The sequence below is a fragment of the Alligator mississippiensis genome, chromosome 7 (assembly GCF_030867095.1).
Source record: "Alligator mississippiensis isolate rAllMis1 chromosome 7, rAllMis1, whole genome shotgun sequence".
Lineage (NCBI taxonomy): Eukaryota > Metazoa > Chordata > Crocodylia > Alligatoridae > Alligator > Alligator mississippiensis.
Genome location: NC_081830.1, coordinates 76,596,414 through 76,614,252, shown reverse-complemented (window position 1 = coordinate 76,614,252; position 17,839 = coordinate 76,596,414). Strand labels below are relative to the sequence as shown.

General features: G+C 44.4%; 1 protein-coding gene across 1 annotated transcript in view; it reads left to right on the top strand.

Annotated features, from left to right (window-relative positions):
• The first annotated feature begins 17,015 nt into the window (after nucleotides 1-17,015).
• Nucleotides 17,016-17,839, top strand: part of SPATA16 (spermatogenesis associated 16) — a 133,205-nt gene continuing 132,381 nt past the window's right edge. The window contains exon 1 of the mRNA XM_014606184.3: nucleotides 17,016-17,633. Coding sequence (XP_014461670.1) covers nucleotides 17,016-17,633 — 618 coding nt within the window. The remainder of the gene's footprint in view (nucleotides 17,634-17,839) is intronic.

The window sequence follows — 17,839 nt, the reverse complement described above, 5'->3', positions numbered from 1 at the left end:
GGCTCAGTGACCTAGTGAGGAGGGCTTTAAATTAGGTTTGCCAGGGAAAGGAGACCAAAGCCCTGAGATAAGTGGGGAAGCGGATGACCTAGAGAAGCATAATCAGGAGGGAGCAACAGGGGAGGCCTTCTCATTCTTCCTGAGAAAGTAGGGCAAATGGCTAGTTGCCTCAGGTGTCTGTACACAAATGCATGGAGCCTGGGAAACAAGCAGGAAGAAATGGAAGTCCTCACATGGTCACAGAACTATGACGTGGTTGGACTAACAGAATAAACCTGGTGGGATAGCTCACATGATTGGAGCATGGATGGGTATAAACTGGTCAGGAACAACAGGCAGAGGAGAAGAGGAGGAGGAAGAGTTGCACTTTATGTGAAATAGATGCATGATGATTGCTCAGAGCTCTAGTAGGAGACCTGTTGAAAGCAACCAGGGTGATGTTGTGGTGGGGGGGTCTGCCATAGACCACCAGACCAGGAGGAGGAGGTGGATGAAGCTTTTTTCAGATAGCTAGCAGAAGGTTCCAGATCACAGGCTTTGGTTCTTGTGGGGGACTTCAATCACCCTGACATCTGCTGGGAGGGCAATACTGCAGTGTCCAGGCAATCTGGGAAGTTTTTGGAGAGTGTTGGGGACAACTTTCTGGTGCAAGTGCTGGAGTGGCCAACTAGGGGCCATGCTCTTCTTGACCTGGTGCTCACAAACGGGGAAGAATTGGTGGGGAATGTACTTAGTGGATGGCAACTTGGGCAGCAGCGACCACAAGATGTTTGAGTTCAGGATCCCAAGGAAAGGAGGGAAGGAGAGTAGCAGAGAAAGGACCCTGGACTTCAAAAAAGCTGACTTTGGTTCACTTAAGGAACTGATGGGCAGGATCCCCTGGGAGGCCAGTCTGAGGGTGAAAAGGAGTCCTGGAGACCTGGTCATATTTTAAAGAAACCTTGGTTAGGGTTTAAGAACAAACCATCCCTATGTATAGAAAATCTAGCAAGTATGGCAGAAGACCAGCTTGACTTAGCAGGGAACACTTTAGTGAGAGAAAACACAAAATTGAAGCTTACAAGAAGTGGAAACTTGGACAAATGACTCGAGAGGAGTACAAGAGTATTACCTGGGTGCGCAGGGATAAAATCAGGAAGGTCAGAACACAATTAGAATTGCAGCTAGCAAGAGATATGAAGGGCAACAAGAAGGGTTTCTACAAGGATGTCAGCAAAAGAGGATTATCAGGGAAATTGTGGGTTCCTTATTGAATGGGGGAGACAACCTAATGACAGATGATGTAGAAAAGACTGAAGTACTCAATGTCTTTTTTTACCTCAGTCTTCACAGGCAAAGTCAGCTCCTAGACAACAGTACCAGGCAGCACGATTTGGGGAGGAGGTCAGCAGCCAACAGTGGTGAAAGAACAGGTTAGGGACCATTTAGAAAAGATGGACATGTACAAGTCTATGGGGCTGGATGCAATGCATCTGAAGGTGCTGAGGGAATTGGCCAATGTGATTGCAGTGCCATTGACCCTTATCTTTGAAAACTCATGGTGATTGAGAGAGGTCCTGGATGACTGGAAAAGGGCATATATAGCGTCTGTCTTTAAGAAAGGGAAGAAGGAGGACCCAGGGAACTACAGACCAGTCAGCTTCACCTCAGTCCCTAGAAAAATCATGGAGCAGATCCTCCAGGAATCCATTTCTAACCACTTGGAGGAGAAGGTGATTAGGAGCAGTCAGCATGGATTCAACAAGGGCATGTCATCCCTGACCAACCTGATTGCCTTCTGTGACAAGATGACTGGCTCTGTGGATGTGGGGAGAGCAGTGGATGTAATATACCTTGATTAAGGCTTTTGATACGGTCTCCCACAACATTCTTGCAAGCAAGCAAAGGAAGTACAGGTTGGATGAATGGATTGTAAATTAGACAGAAAACAAGCTGGATTGTTGGGCTCAGAAGCTAGTAAATCAATGTCTGGTTGGCAGCCGATATCAAGTGGAGTACCCCATGCATTGGTCCTGGGGCCTGTCTTGTTCCATATCTTCAGCAGTGACCTGGAAGATAGGGTGGAGCGCACCCTCAGCAAGTTTGCAGATGACAGCAAACTGGGGGTGGGGCAGGAGTAGATATGCTGGAGAGTAGGGCTTGGATTCAGAGAGACTGCAACGAATTGGAGGATTGAACCATAGGAAATCTCATGAGGTTCAATAAAGGCAAGTACAACGTCCTGAACTTAGGACAGAACAGTCCCATACACCAGGTCAGGCTGGGGACCAACTGACTAAGCAGCAGCTCTACAGAAAAGGACTTGGGGGTTACACTGTATTATAAGCTGAATATGAGCCAACAGTGTGCCCTTGTTGCAAAGAAGGCTAACAGCATCCTGGGCTGCATTAGTAGAAACATTGCCAGCAGATCAAGGGAAGTGATTATTCTCCTTTTTGGCACTAGTGAGGCCATATCTGGAGTACTGTGTCCAGTTTCCCCCCCGCCCCCCTGACCCCCACGCCCGCCTCCCCCTGCGCTCCACTACAGAAAGGATGTAGACAAATTGGAGAGAGTCTGGCAGAGGACAACACAAATGGTTAGGGGGCTGGGAAACATGACTTTATGAGAAGAGGCTGGGCTTATTTAGTCTGGACAAGAGAAGACTGAGGGGGGATTTAATAGCAGTGTTCAACTACCTGAAGGGCATTTGCAAAGAGGATGGAGCTGGACTGTTCTCAGTGGTGGCCAATAGCATAAACAAGGAGCAATGGTCTCAAGTTGCAGCAAGGGAAATTAGGCTAGTTATTAAGAAAAACATTCTCACTAGGAGGATAGTAAAGCACAGGAACAGGTTACTCAGAAAGGTGGTGGAATATCTATCCTTGGAGTTTTTTAAGATAAAAGGTTTTTTAAGACAGAGCTGTGGCTGGGATGATCTAGTTGGGGCTGGTCGTGCTTTGATCAGGGGGTTGGACTAATTGTGACCTCTGAGATCCCTTCCAACCTTGTGATTCTATTGTTCTAAAAGGTGATTTGGGCCTCTGTTACTTTGAACAATTTAGAACATTAACATTAATCATTGCTATTCTTTAATACTTATATTGTGCCTTCAAGCTAACCAGATTACAACCCTTATATACTTGGTACTGTACAAGCTTATAATAAATGAGTTCGGCCTCAAAAAGCAATGGGAATATTATGGGTAACTCCTTGCAAACTACACTGAAAAATCACCACTTCACATGCCAAACTTTAGCCAGGAGCACAATTTTTCTATTTATTTATTTTATTTATTTATTTTTTTTACAACTAAGTTAAACATGGTGAGTGAAAATAGTGGTTTATAGTGGAAGTGCTAACAAAAACCTTCACAGTACCAGCATGGAAAATGAAGCTGTAATAATGGCAAATGGGTCCTTATCACAGCAAGAAAAATGTAAGAAGTTCTGATTTTGCACAGAATGAGCCATTTCTTATGTCTATCACAAAGAAATAGAGTACCTGAACAAAACAAATACATTAAAGTTTTTTTTTTTCCCAAGGAAAACTAAAAATAAAAAAAAGATCAGATGTGACTCAGGCTTTCAAACAATAAAAATAGCAAGATGAAAGAACTAGGTTGCTTCATTGCCTAGAGAAAAGGCTGGAATCTTTAAAGAGTCTGAAACCTGATTGTGAGAGACTCACTTTATGGGCTGCTAAGAAGGTGTTGACCTTCATCATCAATAGACCATTTAAGCCTTTGTGGTATCCAGCAGTAAGGGAAGTGATTAACAAGTCAGGCATACTGAAATGTGAACTGGAAAAATCCCCAGTTCGGATCTCAACGTGGCTGCTTTCTGCATCCACATGCATGCATACAGACATACATATACAAATCTACCTGTAAATATAACACGGATCAATCTTGCCTCATTTTAAGTGCTAATACTGGTGCACTTTGACTGTAGAGACAGATCAGAGTATCTAGAATCAAGGATAAATTAAATTATGATGATAAAAGGTAGCTAATGGCCTATCGAGTGAGGGATTTGGGACATATATTGCTATACTACTTTATATCTACATCTATAGTAAAATACTGAACAACTGATAACTGAACCAGTGAGAGGATACTGCAGGAAGTACCAGGGGTGTACCATGCCTAAGCTAAGTCTACAGTTTTGTTCTGTTTGTTTCCACTCTTGCACTGAAATACACTGTTATAGTTGAATTCCCTGTGGTTATTTGTTCTACCCCTTGAATAGGTCTTTGAAGCAAAGGATTATGGGTGATTTCAAATGGCCTTTTGGGAACCCAGGAAAATTCTGGTGGCATGAGTTCAAATTCTTCTGATTTTCAGAAAAGTCCCACATTTCTCTAAAGAAAATACTTTTATGGCCTTTGTCAGGAGGTGATGGATAGTTTTCTACTTGTTTTTTTTCTTAGCCTATGAGCTTTGAAAAGACATGCTCTGGGCTGAGGTTCGTTTTGTTAGGGTGCTATGTGAATGGCAAGAGTTGAGTTCATTCTTTGTGGTGATAGACGTTGTAATTTAAAGATGCTCCCTAACTAAGGAGATTAAGGAAGCTGGGAATGGGGAGATGGTCCCTCACTTATATAGCTAGGTAGTTAGTGAGAGGCACATCAAGGATCTGTGGCAGTTGCCTACTGCATTGCTAGTTCTTCTCATCCATTGAATGCTTGTTTATTGAACCTGGTGATGATCACTACATGGTGTCAGGAGTATCAAATGAGACAGATCTTGAAAGAACAGAGATCAAAACAGATGAAGAATTTGGAACGTGAGAGTAAGTGGACTAGCATAGACACATGGGAGAACAAGGGCCATTGTAAGTGATCTTCCTACATAGTTATACTCTAAGTGAAGGGTATTCAACCTCTGGCCTGTGGGCCAAATGAAGCCCATAGAGACATTGCATCTGGTCCTATGGCATTGGAAATTTGGCAGCAGGGGAGCAGTGGCTATCCTCCCCCACTGCCAAATTCCCCTTCTCCCTCCCCCAGAACAGCCAGATGTGTTCTCCCCACGTGGTCGGGTTGGGGTGGGCCATGCCTGCCTCCCCACCACAAGGCTGGATTGGGAGTGGGCCATGCCCCAGCTGGTCTACCTGCCACCACACCTACTGCAGGCACTGGATCGGGGCACTGGCCACATCCGCTCTGTGGGCAGACCAGGCACTGCCCATCTGGCGTGCCAAGGAAAAAGGTTGAGTACAAGTGGTCTAAATAATCAGACTATTAATAATGGAAGTTTTGCAACCTCCCATTCTAATGTTAGGCAACATAGCAGAGAACTGGGGGTATTCAAACAAAGGCTTGAGTACTACCTTGCAGAGATAGGGGCAGATTGTCAGAAAAATGACAGACAGATTGTCAGTCTTCTTGCATATTGTTGGGAAGGAAGCCTTGGCTGTTCATAACACCTTTACCTTTGAAGAAAGATAAACATTCAATTAAGTGTACTACTACACAAACTTAAGGAGGGCCACATGCCAAAAGACACATGCCCTTGGAAGACACAGATTTTTGTATGTGCAGAGAAACAATGGGAGAAAGCATAGATCAGTATGTCACGGAACTAAAGAGACTAGATAAGAGCTGTGCTTTTGGGGACTTGGCAAAATCTCTCATTTGAGATAGGATTAGTTGTGGCATTGTAGTCACTGCATTATAAGAAAGTCATGAGACAGACTTGTCCCTAGGAAAGACGGTTCAGCCGTGAAGGGCAGTAGGGCTGTGCAAAATTTCTCTGGTAGTTTCATTTCAACGCTGTTTTGACTTGTTTTGAGCTCAAAACAGCAAAATTGAAAAGAAACAGAGCACTTCAAAACAGCCTAGAAACGAAATGAGGCAAGTCGAAACATTTCGAAATTTTGGAAACGTTTTGCGTTTCGAAGCTCAAGCTGGGCTTTCCTGCAGGGAAACAGAAACTAAAGTAAGGAGAGGGAGGAGGAAGAAGGGTAAGGAGTGGGGGGGAAGGACTGCTCTCATTATTGACTGTGTAGCTGGCCAGTGACTACGATCCTTCCCTGAGGTCCCTTCCACTCCCAGTGCTCTGGGGGAGGGATGGAAAAACCGCATAAAAGGCAGCATTGTTTGAACTGCCCTGCTTTCTGCCGTGGGGTCAGTTGAGTGAGGGCGCACCTTAACACACACACACTGTCACCCGCCCATGTCACCCACCCACGAGTTTTGCCTGTCAGCAGCTAGAGGTGCAGGGCCCCAGAACCCAGACTTCCCTGCACCTATCTCCTCGACAGCTGGCAGACTTCATGGCCGCAGCAGGGCCTGGCAGGCCTGCAGCTTTCACCCCCCTGTGCCCCAAGACAGACACAGTCCCACAAGCACCCATGTCATGGGGTTTGCCTGTCAGCAGCCAGAGGTGCAGGGTCTTCCATACAGCAGCTATGAAAGCATGGGGTCAGAAAAAGCTACTTCACAGGGTGGACTATTGCACTGGTAATGCACATGCTAAGGGAGAGAGGATGTGTACCAAGTGTGGCAGGAAACATGGCCCCAAACATCGCATTGCATTTAGAAAGATCTGTTTTGACTGTAACAAGAGGAAATATTTTGCCAAGTGTTGAGATCCCAAACACAGAAACCTCAAGTGCATACAGTTGAGAGCATGCCAAGAAAAATGTATATAGATATGGTAGAATCAAGCAAAAGCAATTGGAGGGACTGGATTCTGCCAGTGGAACTGCAAGGTACAATGGTTTTGTTTAATGTGTGCACTGGAGCTCAGGTTAATATTTTACCAGAGCATAAATAAAGACTATTAAATCAAAACCAAAATGGAGTCCAGAACACATCAAAATAACAATGTTACATTTACATTGACCTTACTAGGGTTAGGTTAATCTAAGTGCCAACCTGTGCAGATGTTCAGGAAGCTAAATCAGGGAAAAATGGATTGCCTGATCTAAATTAGTTCACCTGATGAGGTGAACTAAATTAGACAGAGAACAGGTTAGCCTGATCTAGTGAATCGCTGCGCACTTTTGAAGAGCAGCCTTGGGTATCGCTTGCCCCAGTCTCAGTACCATGCTGTTCCTACTCCCCAACCCTGACCAGGGTATTTTTAGCCCTCTGACCCTCTTGCCCCGAGATGGACAGTGCCCCCCCCCAAAGACCTCACCCCATACCCCAAGTTAGATCAGGTTCCAAGCACAGCTTCTGGTACCAACAAGCATCTGCACAATGTAGCCGATGCTATGGCACCATACTGTCTCATGTATACGTGCCCAGCGATCACTATATTCCCTGTCTTGGGCTCCCAGGTGATTCTGTTCTTAAGGCATGGGGAGTCTATGGAAAGTAAACATTGACGTTAGAGTGACATTCCTGAAAGAAGAGATTGTCTTGTCTCTGGTATATGACCATGTTTGTTTCTAGACTAATGTGCATGTGTATATAAACCCTGTTACACCTAGCTACCACGTCAGTCATTTCTTTTCCATTAGGGAGACACTCAGATCTATGCCATGACTGATCAGAGGAATAATAATGCTAGAAGTAGCCAGTGCTTATAGGTATCATTTCAGAGAGGTTTTTTGCTAGAGCTATTGAAAAGTGCCACAAGGCAGAATATATAATAAGACAGAGAGACCAGCGATTGACAGAGTTTCTTTTGCAACAGTTATGCCTCCCCACCTCACCCATGGAAGAGATGGATCCATGTAGCAGCTGAAGATGCACTTCACCAAGTAGAAAAGTTTTTGGGTGCTTGCTGTCAGTTGTGCAGGTCGGGAGTGTGGAAGAAGAAAACCCCAGGCCTTAATTTCTGCTGACTTCTTGAGTTGGTGCACTATTTGCTAATGATTGCTTTTTCCCCACCTATTTTGCAATCTGCTCTTTCTCTCGCCCTTTTCCCTTGTTGAGCTGAGTAGACCTATAAGGTCAATAGGTCAAACGGCAGTTTATGCCCTCTTGCAGCTTTCTGGTTCAAACCAGTTTTTCTTTGACTTGTTCTATCTTGTGTCATGTGACCTGAATGAAAGCATATAAAAGGCTTGCTTCAATTGTCTGTTGGGGGGGGGGGGGGGGGGCATATGGGACTGATAAGAAAAAGCTCTGTCTGTCTGGTGCTCTCCCCAGCAGCTGTTTGTATAATAAAGGTCTCTAACAACTTTGTGACCAAACAATAAAGTGAAGCCTGTTTCTTCCACAGGAGTATGGAAGACATCCAGGTGTTATGTATGGCTGTTTCTGAGGTCTACCCAGCTCCAATGCCCTTAGATGCCACTAGCATAGGGCTCCTGAAGGACATTTGTAACACATAGTGCAGGAGTGGGCCAAATGCGGCCCGCCAGCCAGATGCGGCCCACCAGGCCATTGTATCTGGCCCGTGGAGCCCCTAAAAAATTTAGAAAATTAATATTTATCTGCTCTTGGCTGCCTGTCATGCAGCCCTTCATGGCTTGCCAAAACTCAATAAATAGCCCTCCACCCAAAAGAGCTGCTCACCCCTGACATAGTGCCTTATCACACATTTTGCCTCTGCTTCTGCCACACTGTCCCTCATGCTGACATTGTCTGTGTGCTGGAAGTGAGATTTAGATATAGATCCCAGGGGCCAGCTGGGAGCTCTTCCTTGTAAAAAGAAATTATCAGATGGGATATGGCTGGCTGGCAATTTTGCTTGTTTTCACATTTACAACCAAATAAACTTGTAGTTGACTTCCCCGTTGTTACCTGTTCTATTATGAGCATTGTCTAATGATTTGTGATTGGATTATGATATTGTTGCCCAAACTGAATGCAAGAAGGGGTGTGATTGAATTTCGTAATGTGCCCTTATGTCTAGAAACTAGTGGGACTGAACTGTTCCTGGAATGAGCAGCATTTTGTTTGCTGATGTCTTTAAGTCAAGACTGAAAGCCTTCCTGGAAGATAGTCTTGAGCAATACGCAAGTTATGGAGCTTAATACTGCAGTAATTCGGGAAAATTTAAGGATCTGTGGTCTACAAGAAGTCAGAATATAATAGTCCCACCTTGTCTTCTGAATCTATGAATAGTCTAAAAAAACACAGCTACTGAAGAAACTCTTGCCTTATATATACAAGTTGATAGTATTGCATTGCTTTAGCATTCAGGTCACTACATTAGCTCCTTGTTGTATACCAGATCTCAATCAAACTCCAATGTTGCAGAGCTGACACAAAGAGGATAGCTGTGTGTATGAGGATCCTCCACCAGAACAGCTCTGGAGTTGCTGAGTCTGAGGGTCAGATACAGAGCTAGGAGAAAAGGGAGCAGGCACTACACCCCTGCATCCTATTATTTTACCGGTCCCTTTCATCCCCTTGGAGCTGTTGCCATTTGACATGACGACATGATTTATAAGCTGTTTTGTTCTCTTCTTCATTCTCATGTTTTATAAGTTATTTTGTTCTCTTCCTCCATTCCACCTTGAACCTTTATTGAGAAGGGCAGCATATAAATCTAATAAGTTATGCTAGGATAGTAGCAAACGAGAGAACAACATATGTTCAGCCCAAAATTGAAAGAGCGCCATCATACTTGTATTTTATCCACTCTAAGCTCTATCTCAGCAGCACCATTTATTCACTCTAAGCCAGAGGTGGGTAAAATTCAGCCTGTGAGCCAGATTGAGCCAGTGTCGGACTCTATTTCCCAGCAGCCTGTGTTACTGCAGCTGGTTTTCATGGAGATGCCAGCAGGGGCGGGGCCATGACAGTGTGGGGCCAGGGTTTCCATGGAAACCAGCCCCAGCAGCACTGGCAGGGCACATAGCTGGGCCACTCCGGGGCTGGGATCTTGTGATGATGACAATGTGGTCTGGAGCAAGGGCAGAGCTGCAATCCTCTGCCCACACACCCTCGGCAGGGGTACACAGGCAGTGGATCATGGCTTTGCTCCGGCTCCAGACCATGCTGTCACCAGTGCAAGATCCCAGCCCTGGCCGTGGAGCCCCTGCCCACCCAGTTTTGAACCCTGCCAGCACTGCTGGGAAATAGCCTCCATAGAAACCCTGTCTCCATGCTGTCACGGCCCTGCTGCTGCTGGGGTGTCCATGTAAACCAGCCAAAGCAAAATAGGTGCGGGCTGATGGGAAATGCAGTCCCAGTTAAGAGTCTCTGCCCTAGACTTGTGGTTGGGATTAGAGTGGGTTTCTGCATCAGGTTTTCACCACCCTACTGTTCCTGAAACCTGTGTCAAGACAGGCGAGAGAAGAATAAATGGAAATAACCTGGTTCAGCTGAGAGGGGATGAGTCAGATATATGCACACAGGAAGGGGACCAGCAGATGCAACAGAAGTGCACCTCTCTACTCTGGAAGGAAGCTGAAAGAGAATACTTTGGCCACGTGATGTGACCAGGAAGCACTGGGTGAGTCATCTGGCTGCTGCTCAAAGCAGGCCAAATCACTATTCTTTCTAAAAATTGCCTCTACCTGAATAGCCACTACCTCTCCAAGGGTCTGAGAGATTGGCAGGGGTGGCTCACACTGGTGGTTAAAAGATTTTAGTGGAAACAGGAAACATCCTTTTTGGGCAGCCAGCCCATGAACATAAAAGTTGCTCCCAGATATGCCAAGCTGGGCTGTGAACACAGCCACTTTCAGAACAATGAGCACCTGTAAGGCCTCCAAGCAATGTCCATGTCTAGAGGTGGACATTTTTGAGAACTTTCCCCCTCTGGAAATTTGTTCTAGGAGAAGGAGCAGTACAGGCGTTCAGCCTGCAGCTGCCCCCGCTCCCTTGCTCTCCACTCCTTCCCCAGACTGGGGAATAGAGTGGCAGGGCAAAGCCCCCTGACTCTTCCCAGACTGCCAGAGATGAGAGGGAACAGTGGGGCAAAGACCCTGGCCTGGGGAAGAGGCAGGGAGCATTGCCCTGCTGTTCCGCTTCTCTCCCAGTCTGGTCCTGGTGTGGAAGAGAGTGCTGCAAAATCCACAAATCCGGATAGTCCCCACTGCTTCCCTCCCCTCCCACACCAGACTGGAGTGTACTAGCATTGATTCTTGCACAAAAAACTCTCTCTCAGGGACACCGGAAATAACTTCTTCTGGAAGGGACATATTTCCTCTGGGAGAAACTGAATGAATGCTTCTGCACTTGTCATTTCTACTGGGAGAATAGTGATTCTCCCAATAGAAATGTAACACCTGTATATGGCCTAAGAGTAATTGGTTGAAACTTCAGTTTTGGTGCTACTCCCCTTCAGTCATTGGTGAGATTAGTCAATTATTTTCTGCCTGCAGACTCAAAAAGACAGTTCGGCATCATTTAATTCATGGAAAGGATTCTCTAGAACTTGGTGGGCCAAAACCCTTTTTATTAAAGTTTTAAATTTTAAGAAACTAAAGGTTTCATTTAAAGATGTGTGAGAAGAACTTAACCACAGGTGCTATCTGAAGTGCAGTATGATTTTAGCGGCAGATTCTTTTTTTAATCTTATCTGAGATAATAAGAGGAGGTGTTGAAGGTAGGACCAAACTAGCTACAGAAAAAAAGAGCATGAGTAATAGATTGGTGCATATAATGAAGTCTGAATTGCTGCTTCCTTTTAGGCAGGCTACCTTTCCTCAGGAGGGTGTTCTTTAGCCATGGCAAGAGTGGACCAAACAGTGAGCTAAAACAAAAAGATTGCAAAAGATTCAAATGATACATTTTTTTAAATTTACAAGTTGTCTTTTAAGGAAGATGTTGCATATAAAATGTGATTCTATCACAGAGGAGGCCAAAATAAGACTTTGCTGTAATATCTACAGTGTCTCTGCAAATTAAAAGCAACTCCAAAATATATAGCAAACTGGTCTTGATTGCCTTTGACATATAGGCTAATCCTTAGAGTCCTGTAACAAGGTACATGGCTCAAAGGCTGAAGCCCAACTGCAAGGGGTTAGAGGGTAAGAGCCAGCCTGCCTAGGAGCACTGGGCCAGATGACAGGGGTGATTGACTGGCCCTAGTGCAAGTTAAAAATCTTCCGGGAGAGCAGTGATGGGGAGAGGGAAGGCTGTAGTCCTGAGGATGAAGCACAGAGCTGAGGTTGTGCTCTCAGAGTTGGAGGAAGAACTACAGATTTTGGTTTATCCATTTGTTTGTTTGCTTTATTATTTATGTTGTTTTATTTGGGAATAAGTTTGCCCCAGGAAAAATAAACTGCCTGGTGGAAGGAGTGACAACCTGCTACAAGTCCTCTAGGTAAATTTACAATATTTGCCTTCTGGATATAATGGTAAGCTGCCCATTCTCATCACTCTTGCCCAGTGATTCATTATGTATGTTTTAGTTTTGTTTTTATTACAAATCCTTTCTTTTTATGTTTGCTGGAGTCGTGTATTAAATGGCTTGCCTCTATGGGGTACCCTTTTTTGCATTAAACTCTTCCAAAATAAAGAATGGACATTTTGGCAAAAGTCTATCAGGAAAGTACTTATCTGACAAAGATAATGATTTCCTAATAGCTTTTCCCTAAAAGTGTTTTTTATTGAGCCAGTGATTAAAGTGTAGCCTGGCTGAGTTATAATGTGCTTCCATAGTACAACCTAAAGTCACGTTAATCAACTGGAACACACAAAAATACAGTTGGAAAGGGAGATGGTGGTATAAATCCACTTGATACAACAGAGTTCACTTCAGACCCTGATCAGAGTGAAAAAAAATCTCTTATCAGTGATCAGAAAAGTACAGTTCTGCATTTTAAAATGGGAGGTAGGGCCCCTGTGCATGCACTTTTTGTTCTTTTTTTTAACGCCTTGTTTAATTATTTAAAAATTTACTTGTGAGGATGCTCTCATGATAACATCTTAGAGCAATTAAAAAAAAAAACCCACAGGTGACTTGGGAATCTAAGTCCTAATTTCAAATGTCTATTAGTCAGCTTGGTGACTAATACTGTGTAGCAACATAACCATATACATTTGTCCACACTTTAAAAGGGTGGGAGGAGGACTTTCCACTCAGGAGTGCAAGCCAGCTGAACCAATATACCTGTTTCATCTCTGTCCATCCATATGCCAGTATAAGAGGAGCCCAACTACTATAAATTTAACCTGGATGAAGCAGGTTTGAAGTTACAGAGGTTTAGGTCTACTTATATCAGCATAGGAGTAGACAGACTAAACATGTTCATCAGTTCAGTATGACCCACAAAGTCAGCAGGATTTAGGCTTTTACTGGCATCTTCACTCCATGGGAGAAGCATGGCCTGGCAACAACTGACCCTGTCCATGCCCTCAACCTCCACCTCCACCTGCCTCCCACTCCAAGCTCATGGAATCGTAAAGAAGTAGGGCTGAAAGGGACCCCCAGGACTCATCTAGCCCAAACCCCCTGCCTGACGCAGGATCATCTCTAACTGAACCATCCTATACAAATCCATAATCTAACCTCTTAGTAAAACTACCATCCACCCTGACACGACACAAGACTTAACACACTAACCTGCCACAGGTAAAGCAGGGGAACTACAGCAGCCAATATCCTGCTTCTGTAAAAAAGTTGTTAATATAAGGATACCAGGTAGAGGCCCACACCTCCACTACAGAGGAAGGTAAAAAAAAAAACAACCCCAGTCCGTATCAATCTGGTCATGGGGTAAAAATTCTTCTTGAGTCCAAATATGGCAATCAGTCTGACCCTGCAAAATCCCCAGCTTTGGCCGCAGCCAATGCTCAATGCCTTTGAAGAAGGCTTAAAAACACATGTAGCAAAAAGGGAAGGAGGGGTGGAATTCCCTCCCCGCCCCATGCAGCAGCCAGCAAAGTCCAGAAGCATGGGAAATACAATAGAGCATAAGCATAGCTACACGTACATGATCCCCAACCAGTAACTGTCCAACCTTTTCAACACCTCCAATGATGGCAAGTCCACAACTTCCCTAGGCAATCTATTCTACTGCCTTGCTGTTGTAAAAGTGAAGAAGTTCTTCCTGGTATCAAAACTAAACCTACCTTGTTACAACTTCAAGACACTGGTCTACCTCTGCAGCCAGAGAAAGAAAAGGTGTTCTCCCTCTTCTTCATCTAATCAAGCATCTTCTTCAATCTTCTTCTAGTATTTGAAGATTGCTATCATGTCCCGTCTCAAGTGCCTTTTTTGCAAGTTGGACATGCTTAGTTCCTTCAGCCTCTTTACATATGACTCATTTTCCAAGCCCTTTTAGCATTTTTGTCTCTCACTTCTAGGCCCTCTCTAACTTCTCCACATCCTTTTTAAAATGTGGAGCCCAAAACAGATGAGGCTACTTTAACCACATCCCCAGTGGCTGCTCTCATGTATGCCAGATACTGAGAATTCCTGGTTAGAGATGCCAATGCCATGGTGTAGACAAGCCCTATGTCCTTTAGATACTCTTGGGAATTTTACTCTTTGTCTAAAACTGCAGACAGCACTAAGCAATTGCAATTCTAGGTCATTTGCAGTGGTGAATGGCACAACATTGCAATGTTGAATCTTGTTGCAAAAAAGGAATTAAAAGCATCCTGAAAAGCAAGCAAAATTGATGCCTATTTTAAGGGTGCAAGTGCAGCAGCTTCTTTCACTAGCTTATGGCTGCCATCCCAAAAGCTTGCTACAGACTTGATTACTTTATCTTGCCAGGTGCTAGGCACTTTCTAAGAAGGACCAAGTGTTTTCGGCTACCATTGAAATCAGCCAGAGTTGTAGATGCTCAGCACATCACAAAAGAGGGCCCATTGAAATCATCTTCAATTAGAGAAGTATCTCTCTTCACTATTACTCCTTTGATAGTGTTAATAGAGGCCTGCATAGGATTTTCTTTAAGGAGTGCTGTTAGAATAGAGCTCTTGGCCTAAAGGACCTGGGTAGTTGTCAGGGGATCCTGGCAACCCTGCCATTCCATGACGCTAAATGGGAGAGAGGTCCCAGTTAGGCCCTGGCTTGGTAGGGAAGCTGGGAGGACTGGGATGATTGAGTTGTGGGCACAAGATGGCAAAGGTTTGAACCTCAGTTTCAAGAAAGAGATAAGAAACAAAGAAAAAGATACTGTCTCTCATGGCTTACAGTGACCTCTACTTTGCTTTTCTATTCTCTTCCAGTCTTATTGTCCAATGCCTAGTGTTGTAAAGAGTGAAGTCGATGGGTCATTGTATTGTGCTGTTTAAGGCATATTCTACTCACTTCCAATAGGCTCAGTAATACTTCTGCGCACCTGTGGCAAAGCTTTTGCTATGTATAGCATTTTAAAATCTGTTTGTGCCAAAACAAAATATCACATTTATACAGCTCTTGTTTGTACAATCTGTACCTCTATATAAGTGTATTAAACTCATGATAAATGTGTAAAAGATTGTTAAACAATAATGCAAAGTTAGAGACATCACGTTTCCTTGACAAGCTGCTCTGAAGGACGGTTGCCATTAAAGTTATTATAGTGAAGGTTTTCATAATTAATTGATAGACTAAAAAAATTCCTTCTGTCTGCCCTCCTTTAGCATGAGGTCAGCAAAGGCAGATGCATTTAAAAAATATTTTTTGAATCGGCAGTCTATTGTGCAAACTAGTTGTGCTGTTTTATAACATGGTTCCGGCCGCTCCTCTTGTTCTAAAGTCATTTATGTGGAAATGAAGATGATGAGCTTGATTCTCATTCTGTTACACTGGCTTAACAATATTAACTAGTAACTTGATCAAAAACAGTATAAAATCAATAACTGTTATACCTCCATCAAAATAGAGCAGAGAATCAGGCCCTCTGAATATTTTGTGATCTTTAACAGTAATATAGCACAGTTAAAGTACCAGGTGGTACTCGACCACCTGGGCAACAGTGATCATCACCTGCTGGAAAGAACCTGAAGATCATCAAGTCCAGCCCCCTGCCCCAGGAAGTCAGCTAGGGTCAGCTAGGGTCAAAGGATCCCAGCAAGATAAGCACAACCCTTTGCCACCCCACAAGTGAGAGAGTAACAGAGCTAAGGTTTTTTTAATTGCAATTCCACTTCCTCTTCCCCTACTCCAGACAGGGAGTAAGTGTAAGTGGGTAAAGTTATTTCTGTGTGCCTCTACCCAATGCCTAGGCGCCCCACATAATCGGATCAGTAGGATTTTTATTTTGTGAGCAGGGTGGACCCAGGGGAAAGAGGCAGTGACCCCCATGTGTGCTTCACGCACAGTGAGCTTTCTTGAGCTCGCTGGCATGTCAGTGCATCTCCTACCATGAACTTTGCTTGTGTCATGAGCCCTGAACCCACCAGCTGGTTGGCAGGGGGGCTGGCCAGAGCCCCAGCTTTCATACAGCATTGGAGACCGGGGGCTGAGTTCCCCTACCCTCCATGCTGAATTCATTGGAAGTGGAAAAGAGGGGATGAGCAGTGGCAGTGCTTTAGCCCCTGCCCTGGGCGCTGGAGCTGCATGAAATAGGGGGTGAGTGTCACTGCCATTGCCACTTGTCTCCTTTTTCCCTGCTCTGATGCTGAATTCAGGAGTGGGGGCAAGCAGGAGGAGGGTGAATGGCGGTGGCCCTCGCCCTCGGTGATCTGGAGCCTGTGAAAGCAAGGACTCCAGCCAGAACTCACACCAACCAGCTAGTGAGCTGAGAGCTTGCAGCATGTAGAAAGCTGTAGCAGGAACTACACTGACAGCAGAGCTTGCAGGCATCCAGGATCATGGAGAATGGGGTGTGGCTGTGGTACGTATGCAGTGACCCGCTGTCCTCACTGCCATCCTAGGTCCACCCAGGAATGTGAGGTGCAGACAGCAATCTAGCGTTCTGTATTTTCCCATCTGTGAAAAAGGATTCCTTGAAATTTCTTTTGCATATCAGCAGTACAAGACACTGAGGCTCCGATGCCCTATTAAAAATAACCTTTTCCAACAGCAACAAAACAATATATGGGACACCTGAATTCCCTTCACACAGAGGAGAAAGTAACTGTGCTGTCCTGAGAAGCTGTGTGCTACCTGTTAGTGCATGTGAGTTTGTAATGGAGCCAGCTATAGGCATAGTGAATACAATATGTACATGCTTAGTTTCCTTTGCAGTAGTTTAAAATGATAAACCTTTTCACATTTTTCTCATAGATTTTGGTGGGTCATGGAATCAGCAAGCAACACAGGTGTTGGGTGCAACGTAAGCAAAGATGACCGAAGTGAAAATTCCCCCAAAGCTAATGCTAACAGAGAGTCAAATGCAGTGGCAAACAAGTCATCAAATGATATTCTGGAAGCACTGCAAGGGGTTAGAAACCTCCCTGGGGAAACAGCGATAGAAAATGTAATGGAGAAAGTAAAAATGGCCAAGAATGGCAAGGAAAAACAAAGTAATGATTTAGACAGAACAGGATTGAAATGGAAATCAGAAAGTGAAGAAAAGCCTGCTGTGAAAAAAGAGGCAAGAATGTCAGAGCTTGACAATCAGCTAGTCGCAATGCCTCTGCCTCATATTCCTCTGAAAAGTCTAATGGATGTGGAAATAAAGTTGGTCTACATTGATGAGGAAGATATTACATATGAGTTCGCTGAGTCAGTGGTGTCTACCAGCACACAATCAACATGTCGAGATGCTGAAAAAGTAGGCTGTCTGAGTGCACCTAATTTCAGCTCTCTGCCGCAGATTGACAAATGGCTTCAGGTAGCCGTAAAGGAGGCCAGCACTTGCTATCGACAAAAGAAGTATGCTATAGCAGCAGGACAGTTCAGAACAGCCCTTGAGGTATGAGATTAAAGAAGCACAGATTAATGATACAAAGCTGACGTGCAAGGTTATAATTATACTCGAGTGGCTGACAACATTGTAATGAACAAAGGTCACAAAACTCGACAGTGTTTATGATTTCATCAGAACCTTGAGCTGTGATTTTATGTAAAATCTGCAAATGAAGGGATATAAATAAATCATGGGATGTGAGAGACAATATT